At 48.6% G+C, this 14,463-nt stretch overlaps 1 protein-coding gene across 2 annotated transcripts in view; it reads right to left on the bottom strand.

The window, feature by feature from the left end:
* The window catches only part of UPRT (uracil phosphoribosyltransferase homolog), a 98,160-nt gene that overhangs the window by 11,708 nt on the left and 71,989 nt on the right, over positions 1-14,463 (bottom strand). For both annotated transcript variants that reach the window (XM_069211007.1, XM_069211016.1), the window contains exon 5: positions 8,187-8,348. In XM_069211007.1, the coding sequence (XP_069067108.1) occupies positions 8,187-8,348 (162 nt within the window). The remainder of the gene's footprint in view (positions 1-8,186; positions 8,349-14,463) is intronic.

Here is a 14,463-nt window from a genome sequence, read left to right as displayed (position 1 = left end):
GGCAAAAGCAAAAAAGCATTAGAGTTTACCTTACTAGCAGACGTCTGCACAACTAGGCTTTCCTGTGTCAGATGATGTTAGAGGAAGACCGACAGGCCTGTGGTACCTGTCATTAGATCAACTTGAGATGCTGAGCAAGGCTTGGACTAGGCTGCCGTAAAGGCCTCCGTTATGGCCTCATTAAAGCCTAACAATGGTTCAGAAGTGTAAGGCTGGCTGCCGAATCTCTGTGAGCAAATTCAGCTTAGTCTCTACAGAAGGCAAATGCAACTCAAGCACTTCTGCAAACCTCATGAAATAGGTGGTCTACTTTAGCAGGGGGACTAAATAGCGATTGCAGCTGAATCTCAGGAGAGGTGTCCAGTATGGAGCAGCATCAGGAGAACAAAGGAGGAGCAAACAGTACACCTCCTCCCCATTATCATCTTCATCATGGGGAACATGCAGATTGTCCTGAATCAGAATCAGATCCACACGTATCCTCCAGTTATCTGTGATACTGACATCGAGGGAAGGAGATCATAGCAGAGTCTTCCCAGACTAAATGCTGGGCTTTGGTGATTTCACAGCAAGACACTGGTCAAGACCTAGCTGAACTCTGCTCTTTTCTGAAACTGGCTTTGGGATCTAATCTGGAATCAGCGTGACCTTCAGCAAAAGCGTGGAGGCACTGCTTGGTGCTAGGGAGAGGCCGGGCGTAAGCCTAGAGGGTTCAAGTAGGTGATGGGCTGAGCTCCAAATGGAGGCCCCGGCAGATTCACAGAGACCTGAGGCACGCCAGAGAAAAATTGAATAGTTTGAAAAAGCTGCAGCGTCGCTTCCACGAAGGCCTCTACCTGCTGCGGAGTCCACAATGACCCAGGAAATTCAAGACACATTGGCTCCATCTATGGAATGGGATCGGGAGTTGGATGCTGGTGGTGGAGTCAGATACCTGGAAAGCTGGGTGTGCAACCTCTCCCAGGAGCAGGAGTGGCAGAGAAGGGAGATCATAGCCCAGCCTGATGCATTCACGTCGGAGAGAGGTATGCCCCATACAGGAAGTACAGTTGTATTAGTCTCAATCCGGACTATATAGTTATCAACCTGGGCGCCATCAATGCATCCCGCCTGTCCGCCTCATCCAGGTGACCTATCCAACTCTCCCAGCGGGCCCAAAGATGTTCCAGGTCACCTGGAGTATTGTTGATTAGCATTTTATAGAGTTGGGAAACACCCCCTTTCCCTAGAGCCACCATCAGCACCTTGGCCTCTAGTGGGCTATGTTCTGGTATCATGTTGACGAGCGGTACGTATACGTGAAGGGCATGTCGGAGTTGGAGGTATTTATAAAACTGTGTGTGGCCAAGTTGGTAGGCAGCCTGTAGGTCCTGAAAGGTTCTCCCCCTCCACACATCTCCCAGCAAAGATAGGCCCAGCAGATCCCACCTTCAAAACCCCCGCAAGTCCGCCGATTCCTTCAGCCAAGTACCATGCCATAGGGAGATCTGCTGGGTAATTACATTCTCCCAACGAGTATACCGCAAAGCTGCCCGTCAGGCGAGGAAAGCCATCTTAGTTACTGGTTCTAGGTCACGAGGGAGTGGGAATCGGTAGAGGAATGCTAGTATCTGAGGAAAGCTCAGAGCCGTCAATTCCAGTTGATAAGCCGGGTCCGCCACCCCCATTGAACCAGTCGTGAATGACCAGCAATTGTGCTGCCAAATAGTACATGCCCATGCCCATCCCACCTTCGTAAATACCCCTTTGACAATACTGCAGCGCAATGCTGTGTTTCGTGCCACGAAAGGAGGCTGCCGCTCGGTCAAGGGCCCGGAACCATGAGCGAGGGATTGGAAGCGGAAAGTTCTGAAGAGCATACAAGAACCATGGCAAGATCATCATTTTATATATGGCCACACGACCCAAGGCGTTTTAATGGCAGGGATTGCCACCTCGCCAAGTCTGCCTTCGCCCAATGTTCAGGGCCCATGTCAGCTCAGGGAGGAAAGTCACCCAGAAACCAAAGTACTTAAAGCTCAGTCGGCGGATAAGGATCTGAGCTTGCTGATCATAACAATCCCGTGAGGGGGCCAGTGGCCAGCACCGACTCAGACGGATTAATTCGCAAGCCTGACGCCTCCTCAAAGCAATGCAGCAGGTGAAGGCTCCGCCGGCCGGTTTCACTAGGGTCTGCCATGTACAATATGACGTCACTGGCATACAACGACAGATGATCCGCATAATTGTGATCACAAAACCACCCGCGGTATAGTGGGTCCATGTTAATGAGGCGAGCTAAGGGCTTGATTGTCCGAGCAAATAGAAGTGCAGATAAAGGATAGCCCCGACGCGTCCCTCGACAAATGGAGAAGGCAGAGGATAACTTGTTGTTCACCCGAATCCGGGCTACTGGATTGATGTACAGTGCTTGGACCATTTGACAAAATCGTGGCCCCATGCCCACCCATATTAGCCCCAAACGTAAGTATTCCCAGTACACCGTATCAAAGGCTTTTTTTAAATCAATAAAAAGGAGTGCTAAATCAGAAGGAATGTGGCGACGTTGAGCCAACGTAACATGGAGACGACGTATACAATGACACATACCCCGGTTGGTCATAAAGCCACATTGGTCGGGGTGAATCAGAAGTGGCAGGACCCTTGACGCGGGTCGCAAGAATTTTGGCATCTATTTTTATTTTGTTAATAAGTGAAATTGGTCTGTAATCCGTGCTAGCCCTGGTCGGTGGCTGAGTCTTAGGGAGCACCACTATGGTGGCTGTGTCCATTCCATCCGGAAAGGAACCAACCTGGGCCACTTCATCATAGAGGGCCTGAAGATGAGACATTAACCTTTCTTTAAACATTCTGTAATATTCCAGCAGAAACCCATCGGGTCCAGGAGTTTTCCCGGCCCCCAGACGCACTTATTTCCTCCCCCGTTATCGGTTCATCAAGGATGTTCATGTCCTTCTGTGGCAATACCGGGAGGGGAACATCGTTCAGAAATTGTAGGGCTGTTCTGGGATGATCGTCAAGGATGCTTTGTATAATTCGATGTAGTAATAGGCGAAAGCATCCGCTACTTCTTGTAGCTTGGTGACCACTTCCCCCCCCCTCTGTGGTACTAATTTTGGGGACAATTCTAGATGCGTGATGGTGTGATACCAACCAACAAAGCAGTTTCCCATTTTTGTCTCCCCACTTATATACCCGAGCAGTGGAGGCGCGCCATAAGTGTCTTGCTGCCTCCAGGGACAGCTTGCGTATCTCCTCCCGTACAAACGTAAATTGCCGATTCAGTTCCTCAGTGGGCCGTGTGGATTGTTTGGCCTCCAGACTGAGGGCTCGGGCTTCCAAACTAGAGATGTGAAGCCACCGGGATCTTTCTCGGGCACAGACCAGTCCCTTTGCAGCCCCCCTTACCATTGCTTTACACACTCCCCACAGGGTACCCGCCAAGGGGACCAAGTTCACGTTGATGGAAAAGGGTTCCTGAAAAACTTTTTGCAATTGTTGGGCAAAGGGTTTGTGCTGTAAGTACCATGCATTAAATCGCCACATCGGGCGGGCGACTGCCGAAGCTGCCCCCAGCACGAGCTGCAGCAGAGCATGATCGGAGATACCCAGAGGAAGGATCTCAGTGTGCGTGAGTTGGCTGAATGAGGTCTATCCTAGAACGCGTTCAGTGTGCCACCGAGATGTGTGTAAACCGAGTTTGTTGTGGATGCCAGACTCTCCATGCATCGCATAATCCCAGGGATGCCATCCAGTTTGTCAGGCTGGAGGCCACCGCCTGATGTGGTGTAGTGCATGTCCTGAAACATTCTGCTGGGGGTCCGGGACTGCGTTAAAGTCTCCCCCTATCAGAGTAGTTCCCTGCGGCAGACCCAGGAGTATTTTGGTAAGGTTGTTTAGAACTGGGCGCAGGGACGCTGGAGGGACGTACACGCATTTAACGTTAAGTATGAGCCCCCTGATGCACTTGGAAAGGACCAAGAACTGCCCTTTGGGGTCCAGTTGCACTTTGGTGGCCATCATGGGAAAAGATCAGCGCAACATCACTGCCACCCCTTTTGACCCGTAAGCAAAACCTGTGTGGTAAACCCTGTCAAAGCCTTTATCCGCTAGAAAGGACAATGGTCCCAGAGTAGGTGGGTCTCCTGAAGCAGCAGCAAATCAGGTTGGTGGCGGTGGGCACATGTGAGGACGGCTGTGCGCTTAATCTTATCCAGAAGTCCGTTAACGTTCCAAGAGAGAACTTGTAATGGTCCTATCATTTATATGTGTATAGGTTGATGGCACATTACGGTCAGGGCCATACCTCCCGCACCGCAGAGTGGGACCTTTGCCCCAATGTCTGCCAGCGCATCCCAATAAGCAATGCGTATGTCTAAGACCCTGTGTGTCTGAGGTAAAGGGAAAGCAAATAACTCTCAACAATATGAGCTGCCCCATGTCAGGTAGTCCCCCTGCTGATATCCCCGCTACTGCTCCTTGAGTCTCATTTGTGTCCTTCCCTCCGTGGCGGGGGCCAGACTGGCAGACCTATCCCCAACTTCAGCAAGGGAGAACACGGGCGGGGCCCCCGCCGTCCTCTGCGCCTCCCAGACCAGGTACAGCGTTGCTGGCTCTTGATCATGAAGACAGCTGATTCAAGGCTGTAGCCGGCCACCCCCGCTGGGGGCCCCCTCCAGATGTCAGCGGATGTATCTCGGTCAGCGACGTCCAGGCCGCCTTTGGAGAGTCGAAGAAATGGGTTTTGTTGGCATGTACCACTTTGAGGCGAGCCGGGAAAAGAAGACGGTATGGTATTACCATTGCCCTCAATTTCTGCTTTACTCCAGTGTGGGAGCGGCGCTGTTGTTGAACCTCCCTGGTGTAATCCAGGAACACAAGGACCTTTGCTCAATTGCAGCGCAGTTCACCCTGGGCAAGGGCCGCCTCCAACACCGCATCCCTGTCCTTATAGTTGAAAGATATAAGTAGCACTGTATGAGCCCGTTCTATGGCAAACCAAGGTGTGAGGCAGTGGCACCCAGGATTTAAACCAGTCCTCTAGATAGGAGGCAAGGGAGGAAGCCTCTGGGATTTCAGGGATGCCAATTATGCAAACGTTGATGCGTCATGAGCGATTTTCGGCGTCCTCTGCTCTACAGTGTAACTCGGATATCCGCACAAGAAGCTGGGCGGCCTGCATTTTTAGGGTACTTATTTCGTCTTTCACGCTGGACAGTCTGGATTCCACCTCCGTGATCCTTGTCGTAGCGTTGCGCAGATCTTGATGCACCAGGGCCCTGTCCACTCTGACCGCCCCAATTTTTGTCTCTACTGCTGATTGGGAGGAATGTATGGCCTGAAGGATGGTGGTCACATCCCCTGGAGGGAGAGACTTCCCTCCCGCCCCCCCTCGCCAACAGAGGTCGAGCTTGCGCCCGTGGCAAACCGGTCTATGCGTGTTTGACTAGGCCGGTTTGTCCTTGCAGATTGTGGTCCTCAGCTGGTTCACGGCCTGTTATAACCAAGGCAAGTATTTTTGGGGCTTCAACGTCCATCAATCCAGGGACCAGTGTGAATCGATCTGGGGCTCCATGACCGTGTGCTTCCACTTTGCGGTTTGCGGCCGTAGCCTCCCTCAACACGAAGTTGCCACTCAGATCACCGGGACTCTCCTGCGTCCACCGGATTCCAGTGGGTCCGCACCACTGTGCCACTCACCCAGTCTGTGTTTGTGCTACCACCCCTCCTCCTCAGATCCACACTGCAGGCCGCTCTGGGTCCGGAACCCTCTCCTGTCCTCTCCGGGTGCCACCAGTCCCCAGTGTGGGCCAGCCCCAATATCAGTGGACCCCCCCGGTGGCTCCAGCCGGAGTACTCTGGAAGGGGGGGGGGGGCACCATAGTCTAATGAAAAGGGGGTGAAGGGGGCAAACCGGCAGTCTAATTGCCCCACCCCCAGTCCACAGCCACTCTCCCCCCCCCCCTTACCTCCACTGCTGGAGTAGGCCGCGGGTCCTCTGGGCCCAGCCTCTGAGCACAGCTGCTCCCATCTTTTCGCTGACCCAGCCAATGGTCCACATCCGGTGCAGCAGCCATATGGTCGATCTCGCTTGTGTCCTCTGCTGGGCCGCGCTGGAAAGGGAGGGTGGGGGGGAGACAGTCGCACTTCAAAGCCGCCTCCCCTTTCAGTCCAGTCGGGAAGCCGTCAGCTGCCACCTAGGGGGCCACAGCCTCAGTGGGATCAGCCGCCCTGGGGGCCACTAGGTACCTCTTTAGGCGGGCGGCCCCTCTTACCGCCACAGTTGCAGGGACGGCAGCGCTTCTCATGCGACCCCGCTCTAGGCAGCACCAATGCCCCTGGAGCAGATGGGGCCAGCTGGACGCCTTTCTCGCCACCTCATCACGCCGCTCCTGTGTCTCTCCTTGCTCCGGGTGGCCCGGACTCAGCCGCTCCCAACACCGAGGTGCCGCACTTCAGATGCCATTTCGACGGTGGCGCCTCGATCCTCAGGATCTGCCCCCGCAGAGGGTCCGCTTGCCACCGAGACTCCGCACTCAGTGACCCGGACTGCCCAAGGCACCAGAATTATCAGGAAGGACGGGGTTTTGCAGGGCTTAGACGAGGTCAGATGACGGAGGGGTCAGGAGCACTTCTAAAGTGTGACCGCCATCTTGACACCTCGGCTACACCCCAAACCTTTTTATTGATTGTCAATAATTATTTATTCCTGGTAAGGTAAATTTACAAAACAATACACATTCACATGACATTTTATAAAATAACACTAACACATATATCTGCTTCAGTCGGGAAAAAAAAAAAAACAATACATTTCTCTTAACCCCAAAAATCCCACCAATAAAATGTATTTGATTTCTCCTGCTATACCGATGAAGTGACAACATAGTGCAGTATGGTCCATTCTTGCCTTAAAGCATCCGAGTTTTTAAAAGTGACAGTGCAGATAACTGTAAACATCATTAAGCTTTAAACTGCATAGAAAGTTCTAATAGCACCAGTGACACTAATGACAAATCAGTCCCATGCTTAAAGTGACAGTGCATTGTACAGTACTGCATCCTTATCCATCTTTAAAGTTCTAGACATCAAAAGTGCCAATGCTCAATCTGAAAAACATATATACTGCTACTCCCGAGCAGATTTTTTCAATTTCCTAAAACAGGGAGCAGATCGGTTGAGGGGTACCAGGCTTTTTTTGCGACTAACCCTCCGCATTCTCCCTTCCCATTCGTCCACCCTTGGGGCGACACAGGAGTTCCAGAACGTAGTGATCAACGAGTGGGCTATAGCATGGCTTTAAATATAAAGTGCCTTGTTGCTCTGGCCTCTGTACATCAGATGAACCCGGGAGGGCAGTTTTCAGGGAAGGCAAACTATTCACCCCAGCAGTAGTGTCCTCACATACACCCCTCCAGAAGGTCTCCAAGCTATTAAAGGCCCAAAACATATGTAACCAATCCCCTTCCAGATCACTCTCAGGGCACTTTCTGGATCTAGCGGGAAAAATCTTATTCCTAGACCACAGTGTAAGATACAACATCCAGCCACTAAAAAATGCAATGTGTTGGGAGTGACCACCTTTAACACTTAAGTAGCTAAGAACAGAATGACTTTCTCCATTGGGTTTCTCTTAATTTTATCCTGGTGTATCTTTCCCATTTTAATCTTATCCTCTCTGCTGTCTCTTCCGATCCCAGGTACAGTTCTTTATACCAATACCTAAAGGTTATATTGACATTATCTCCCCTAACAACTGCATTAGTCAGAGTCTATATCTGCCTGACAGGTTACAGAAGATGGCACTACATGAAACAAGGAAAGTGTCTCCGTAGGAAAGCAGAAGTGTTGGGGACATATTTAAAAGAGGAGGAGGATTTTTTAAAGTGCTGCAGAAAGTTTGTCTGTCTCTAGGGTGAAGCCGTGCCACAAAGAGTAGGAACTGTGACCTGGAGTGGACTGTAGGGTAATGGATTTTAAAGTGGGGGCATTCCAGAACATTTTAAAAAGCAGGTGCCAGTGAATAAATATAATCTTGCTAATATTTCCCCTGGAATGGGCCCGACATTGGAGAACCCGGGTCTAAAAGAAAAAATGCTTCTCAAAGGGCACACAGTTTTCAGAACATCGTACAATGACATTTTACTCCACATTTCAATCGGCACCTGCGCAGAGGGGACACTCACTTAGAATTGGGTACATTAGGAGAACTTTTCTCCTGTACACATCTGGGGGGAATTTGGCATAGTAGACTTTTGCTCGCTGTGTCTCCTCATCACTCTGAATGAGGATTTTCCCTATACGGATGGATCGGCAGCAGTCCCGGAGTCCCTGTTCCATTGCCTCACCTGGAATAGAAACATGAAAAAAAACATAGTTACTGTTTAGATAGATGTATATATAATTGATCAATAGGGGACTATCGAGGGATTTAAGGCTCTACTGACCAGCTATTTTAGTGAAATATAGTATAACTGTTGAATGCTGCATCTATAAATGTTTCATTTCTTAATGAACCACTGGTTAAACATTCATACTGTCTGAAACAGTAACACTAGTTTCCTGATTTCCAAACAGTTATCATGTAACCTATGCAACAACATGTGCCTTGATAAAGGCAATGGGATCTGTCAAGGGATGCTGCCAAACCTTAAAAAGAGCACACCACCATTGATTGTTTTGGAACAAAATACATCCCAAAAAAGGATGCTCTTCTCTGATATGTGAGCTGCCAGGACCATCTAATCATGTCACACAAGTGAATGCTGCAAGATAATCAAAGGGTGGAGGAGATAACATGCCATAGACATACCTGAAATATGTTTCACTGCAAGAATTTCTACATGATCGTAACCCTAGCAAGCAGATCAGAGCCACTAAAATGAAGAATGCCAGTGGTTACATTAAGGACTGGCTCAGAAAAAGGAGCTTTTCTCGCTAACGTTATAATTCTGCAAGAGGATATAAAACACATACTAGGCAGATGAATTTCGAGTATAAAGCAGATGAGTGTGCTGCAAATCTGTCCCCTCTAATCTCAATGTTGCTGACATGAAATTACAAATAATAACAATAAACTTCCAATGAAAAACGTTTGTATTGGTGACTTTAACCCCTTCACTGCCAGGCCTTTTCCCCCCTCAGGTGGCAGGCCTTTTTTTGGCCATTTGGGGCAGTGCGCGCTTACGCCCTCATAACTTGTTGTCCACATAAGCTACCCACACCAAATTTGCGTCCTTTTTCCAACATCCTAGGGATTCAAGCGGTACCCAGAGTTTGTGGGTTCCCCTGAAGGAGACCAAGAAATTTGCCAAAATACAGCAAAACGTTTGTTGTACAAAAAAAACAAAAATGGGAAAAAAGGGCTGTAGAAGGCGGCTTGTGATTTTTATCCTGAAAATGGCATCAACAAAGGGTTTGCAGTGCTAAAATCCCAACTTTCAGGAACAGGCAGACTTGAATCAGAATACCACAGTTTTTCAATACAATCTTGGCATTTTACTGGGACATACCCCATTTGCACAACTTTTTGTGCTTTTAGCCTCCTTCCAGTTAGTGACAGAAATGGGTGTGAAACCAATGTTGGATCGTGGAAAGCTAAACATTTATGAAAATTAGACAAAATTCTGAATTCAGCAAGGGGTCATTTGTGTAGATCCTACAAGGTTTTCTTATAGAAAATAACAGCTGAAATAAATAAATATTGAAACTGAGGTGAAAAAAGCAATTTTTCTCCACGTTTTACTCTAACTTTTTCCTGCGATGTCTCAAATAGACGTCTTTTTTACACACTGTCTTACATTTGGAAGTTAAAAATGTAGAGGAAGACAGGGGTCAATAACACTTGTTCTGCTATTCTGTGTTCCCCCAAGTCTCCCGATAAAAATGGTACCTCACTTACGTGGGTAGGCCTAATGCCCGCGACAGGAAACGCACCATGGACACATCACATTTTTACATTGAAATCTGACGTGTTATTTGGAAAGTGCCTAGCTATGGATTTTAACCTTTGGCTCAACCGGCACCTAGGGAAACCTAGCAGACCTATACATTTATGAAAACTAGACACCTAGAGGAATTCAGAATGGGGTGACTTGTTGGGCTCTCGCCAGGTTCTGTTACCCAGAATCCTATGCAAACCTCAAAATGTGCCCAAAAAACAAAACACTTTTTCCTCACATTTCGGTGACAGAAACTTCTGGAATCTGAGAGGAGCCACAAAAATGTCCTTCCACCCAGCGTTCCCAAGTCGGACGATAAAAATGGTACCTCACTTGTGTGGGTAGGCCTAGTGCCCGCAAAAGGAAATGCCCCAAAACACTAGGTGGACACATTAAAATTATTAAATACAATATTGGTGGGGTGGAAACCTGCGTTTTTGGTCCTGGGCTCAGCAGCCTTACAGGGAAACCTTCCAAACCCAAACATTTCTGAAAACTAGACACCCGAGGGAGTCCAGGGAGGTGTGACTTGCGTGGATCCCCCAGTGTTTTCTTACCTAGAATCCTAAGCAAATCTCAAATTTAGCTAAAAAAGAAAATATCACATTATCCCACATTTCTGTGTGGGATCACCGCACCGGGACAAACTTCCTACCACCCAACGTTCCCCTCAGTCTCCCGGTAATAACAATACCTCACTTGTGTAGGTGGGCTAGGTGCCTGTGACAGATAAGAGCCAAAAACATGTTGAAATTGAGGGGGAACCAAAGTGGGTCCAAAAGGGCAGTTTTGAAAAAAAACATTTCTAGGCTGACAAGTGGGGCTGAATTTTTATTGGTATAGATGCAACAATATTGGGTGGAGGAATTTTGTGGATTCCTGCAGATTCCATCACAAAAATGTGGGATTTCCAGCCATGTTGGAGGTTTGCAGGGCATTGTTCGTAAGAAAATGGTGCGGGTGCATGGTAAGCACACCACCCTGGACTCACACAGATGTTTAGTTTTCAGATGTGTCTAGGTCTTGTGGATTATTCTACATGGCAGCGTCCCAAAGTCCAAAAAGTGCAGCCCTCACCATTCCAGGTGGGATGATTTTGAAAGTTAGCCCAGCTCTCATGGCCCAAATGTAAAACCAAAACCCCAAATAATCAAATGTCCTCTAGCTTGCCATGGGATAAGATGTTTTAGTGTGCAGAGGAGAACTGAAACACTGTTACCCCCTTCAGATGGGGTGGGGGGCATAATCAAGCCCATACTGGTTGGTAGCCACCACCCCACTATTTAAAAAAAATATATTAATAAAATATTTAATTCCCTGGCATCTAGTAGGCTTTCTGACATTCTTCCCCCCCCCCCCCCCCCCCGGGGAGTGGAGCGGGGGTATTTTCCCCATCTGCCCACCAGATCAGAACAACTTTGGCCCCCTTTATTTGGGTTGGGGTACCCCCACCCTCTTTTTTAAAACAAAAACTAAAACCTCTTCCTTGGTCTCTGGTGGGCTTTCTGCCCCCCCTTGGGGGCAAAATATGGCCAACAGTAATCTGCCCCCATGGGGAGCAACCCTTGCCCAAGGGGCTGCTCCCCCGCCAAAACAAAACACACACAAATCCCTGGTGCCTAAGTGGTTTCTGACCCCCTCTCCCCCCTGGGGCAGATCGACCTAATAGAAATAGGCCAATCTGCCCCAAGGGGAGCAGAAATGGCGTAAAATAAATTTCCCCCCCTTAACCAGGGGAGCGACCGTAGCCTAAGGGGTCCCTCTCTTTGCATGAAATTGCTGCATGCCCCCCCCCCCCCTCACCCCACCCCACCCAGGGGCAGATCGGCCTAATTATAATAGGCTGATCTGCCCCTGGGGGCGGGGGCAGATATGACCAATTATTTTGCCCCCTGGGGAGCGACCCTTATTCAATAACCGAAAAAAAAAAAATCCCTGGTGTCTAGTGGGCATTTCTGCTGCCCGATCGCATCGGGATCGGGCATCTGAAATGCAGAGAGACTTGAAAGGAGAGGAAAGGCCTTCCAAGTGATCGGAGGAGAAATGCTTTTGAAAGTCCATAGGAGGGGGGGTGCGAGGCCATGGGAGGGGGAGGGAGGAGCGCTGGCGCTCCCCCCGAGGCCCCATACCAGGACATAACAGTTACGTCTTCGACACCCGAGCGGTGAAAACGAGGACGTAACCGTTACGTCCTAGGCACCCGAGGGGTTAAGTAAGACCCTTCATCAGGTGGCGTCTTTCGGCTCAGCAGTGGCTTCTGCACCAGATGTAATGTGCACTGCCCTGTGCAATGACGTCAGTTCCTTTTCGTGATTACTATTATAGATTGCTAAGGCACTCAGCAGGGTGATCCTACTGAAACAGTTGCAGAGTGGGGAGGTTGGGTAAGGATTCTGCAGTTATGATAGTGTTTCTGCAGATAAGGCATTACCAAAGGTAAGTAGCTCTTTCATATGATAGAGACTTCAAGCTGCAGATTCCTTACCTTAGAATAGATACCCAAGCAATACCCCGTTGGAGGTGGGTGAGTGAACCAAATCAAACCAAGAAGTCCTGTAGGACCAAATGGGCAAAGAGCCGTCACAAAAGACTTGACCATCTAGACAGTAGTACTTTGTGAATATGTTTAATGGTGCCCACATCGCTGCCTGACATATGTCCAGGACAAGGACTCTGCAAGCTAATGCAATGTCACAGCATTAGCTCTGGTAGAATGGGCATGTAAGCCCTCAGAAGGTTCTTTGTGGCCAATGCATATCAGATCTTTATGCAGAGCACTGTCCATCGTAAGATGGTCTGTTTCTGCATGGCCTTCCTTTTCTTAGCTCCACCATACCGTATAGAGAACTGATTGTCCACTCAGATCTCTTATGTACGGTCAAGGAAAAACAACAACACTCTTTCAGGGTCCAGACGGTAAAAGGAAGGAATAAGCAAGGGCTTCTATAAACGCCTGCATCAAACCTTTTCAAACTGTATTAAGCTGATCAAGGAGAAATCATCTTTAGAGCCCCAAATGAAAATCAAGTTCCTGGAAGAAACATTATACATGCAACTGGGAAAGGCATTTCCATCTACGGATATAACTACAAAGCACCAGGCCATGACAAAAAGTCTGTCCACAAAACATTTAGTCACGGTCCCTGTTAGGCCAAATGAACAAGTTACTTCCCTTCGATAATGCCTTAACTTGTAGAGACTATCTACCTCAGGACCCTAGCAAACCACCCCAGTAGATCAGCACTCTTTGTGGCTCTGCGATTCGGCGATGATAAGTAGCAAAAAGAAACTGATGCCTGCAGAATGGGGTGGCACATAAATAGGCACTGCGCACATCAATTTTGGCATGTCTGCCGAGCCAAACAATGCCACTTACTGGCAAGCAGAGGTACTGCTCAAAAATTTCCAGATCCATTCTGATGCCTGGGGAATAGTCTAAGGTAAGGAATCTGTGGCTAGAAGTCTCTATCAGATGTCATGATGTATGGGACTAGTACCTTCTTGCAGATTCTAGATAAGACCCATCCCACAAAAACTGGAAACCAATGGAAGCCGATTGAAGGCTCTTGGGATGACACATTTCCAGTAACAAGACTTATCAAACAAGCACTTCTATGGTGGAGGTTACCAACAAATCTTACGGAAGTCTCTTTCCAGCCTGTTATAATGAAAATGTCACTTACCCAGTGTACATCTGTTCGTGGCATCAGTCGCAGTAGATTCGCATGTTCTGCAATAGCTCGCCATCTGGTGTTGGGCCGGAGTGTTACAAGTTGTTTTTCTTCGAAGAAGTCTTTCGAGTCACGGGACCGAGTGACTCCTCCTTTTGTCTCCATTGCGCATGGGCGTCGACTCCATCCTCGATTGTTTTTCCCCGCAGAGGGTGAGGTAGGAGTTGAATTGTAGTAATAGTGCCCATGCAATGGAGTGACTAAGTATGCACTTATTTAAGGTTGAGATGATACATATATAAATAATTGAAGGTAACTTCCAAACTGCTACAGGCTCCCGGGGAGGCGGGTGGGCACATGCGAATCTACTGCGACTGATGCCACGAACAGATGTACACTGGGTAAGTGACATTTTCAGTTCGATGGCATCTGTCGCTGTAGATACGCATGTTCTGCAATAGACTAGTAAGCAGTTATTTCCCCAAAAGCGGTGGATCAGCCTGTAGGAGTGGAAGTAGTCTGAAATAATGTCCTTAATACAGCTTGACCTACTGTGGCTTGTTGTGCGGATAACACGTCTACACAGTAGTGCTTGGTGAATGTGTGAGGCGTAGACCATGTGGCTGCCTTACATATTTCTTGCATTGGGATGTTTCCTAGAAAGGCCATGGTAGCACCTTTCTTTCTGGTTGAGTGTGCCCTTGGTGTAATGGGCAGCTGTCGTTTAGCTTTAAGGTAGCAGATTTGGATGCATTTAACTATCCATCTGGCTATACCTTGTTTTGAAATTGGGTTTCCTGCATGAGGTTTTTGAAATGCAATAAAGAGTTGTTTAGTCTTTCTGATGTTCT

This window comes from Pleurodeles waltl, chromosome 2_1 (genome assembly GCF_031143425.1).
Source record: "Pleurodeles waltl isolate 20211129_DDA chromosome 2_1, aPleWal1.hap1.20221129, whole genome shotgun sequence".
In the NCBI taxonomy this organism is placed as follows: domain Eukaryota; kingdom Metazoa; phylum Chordata; class Amphibia; order Caudata; family Salamandridae; genus Pleurodeles; species Pleurodeles waltl.
This window is presented reverse-complemented; position numbering and strand designations above follow the sequence as displayed.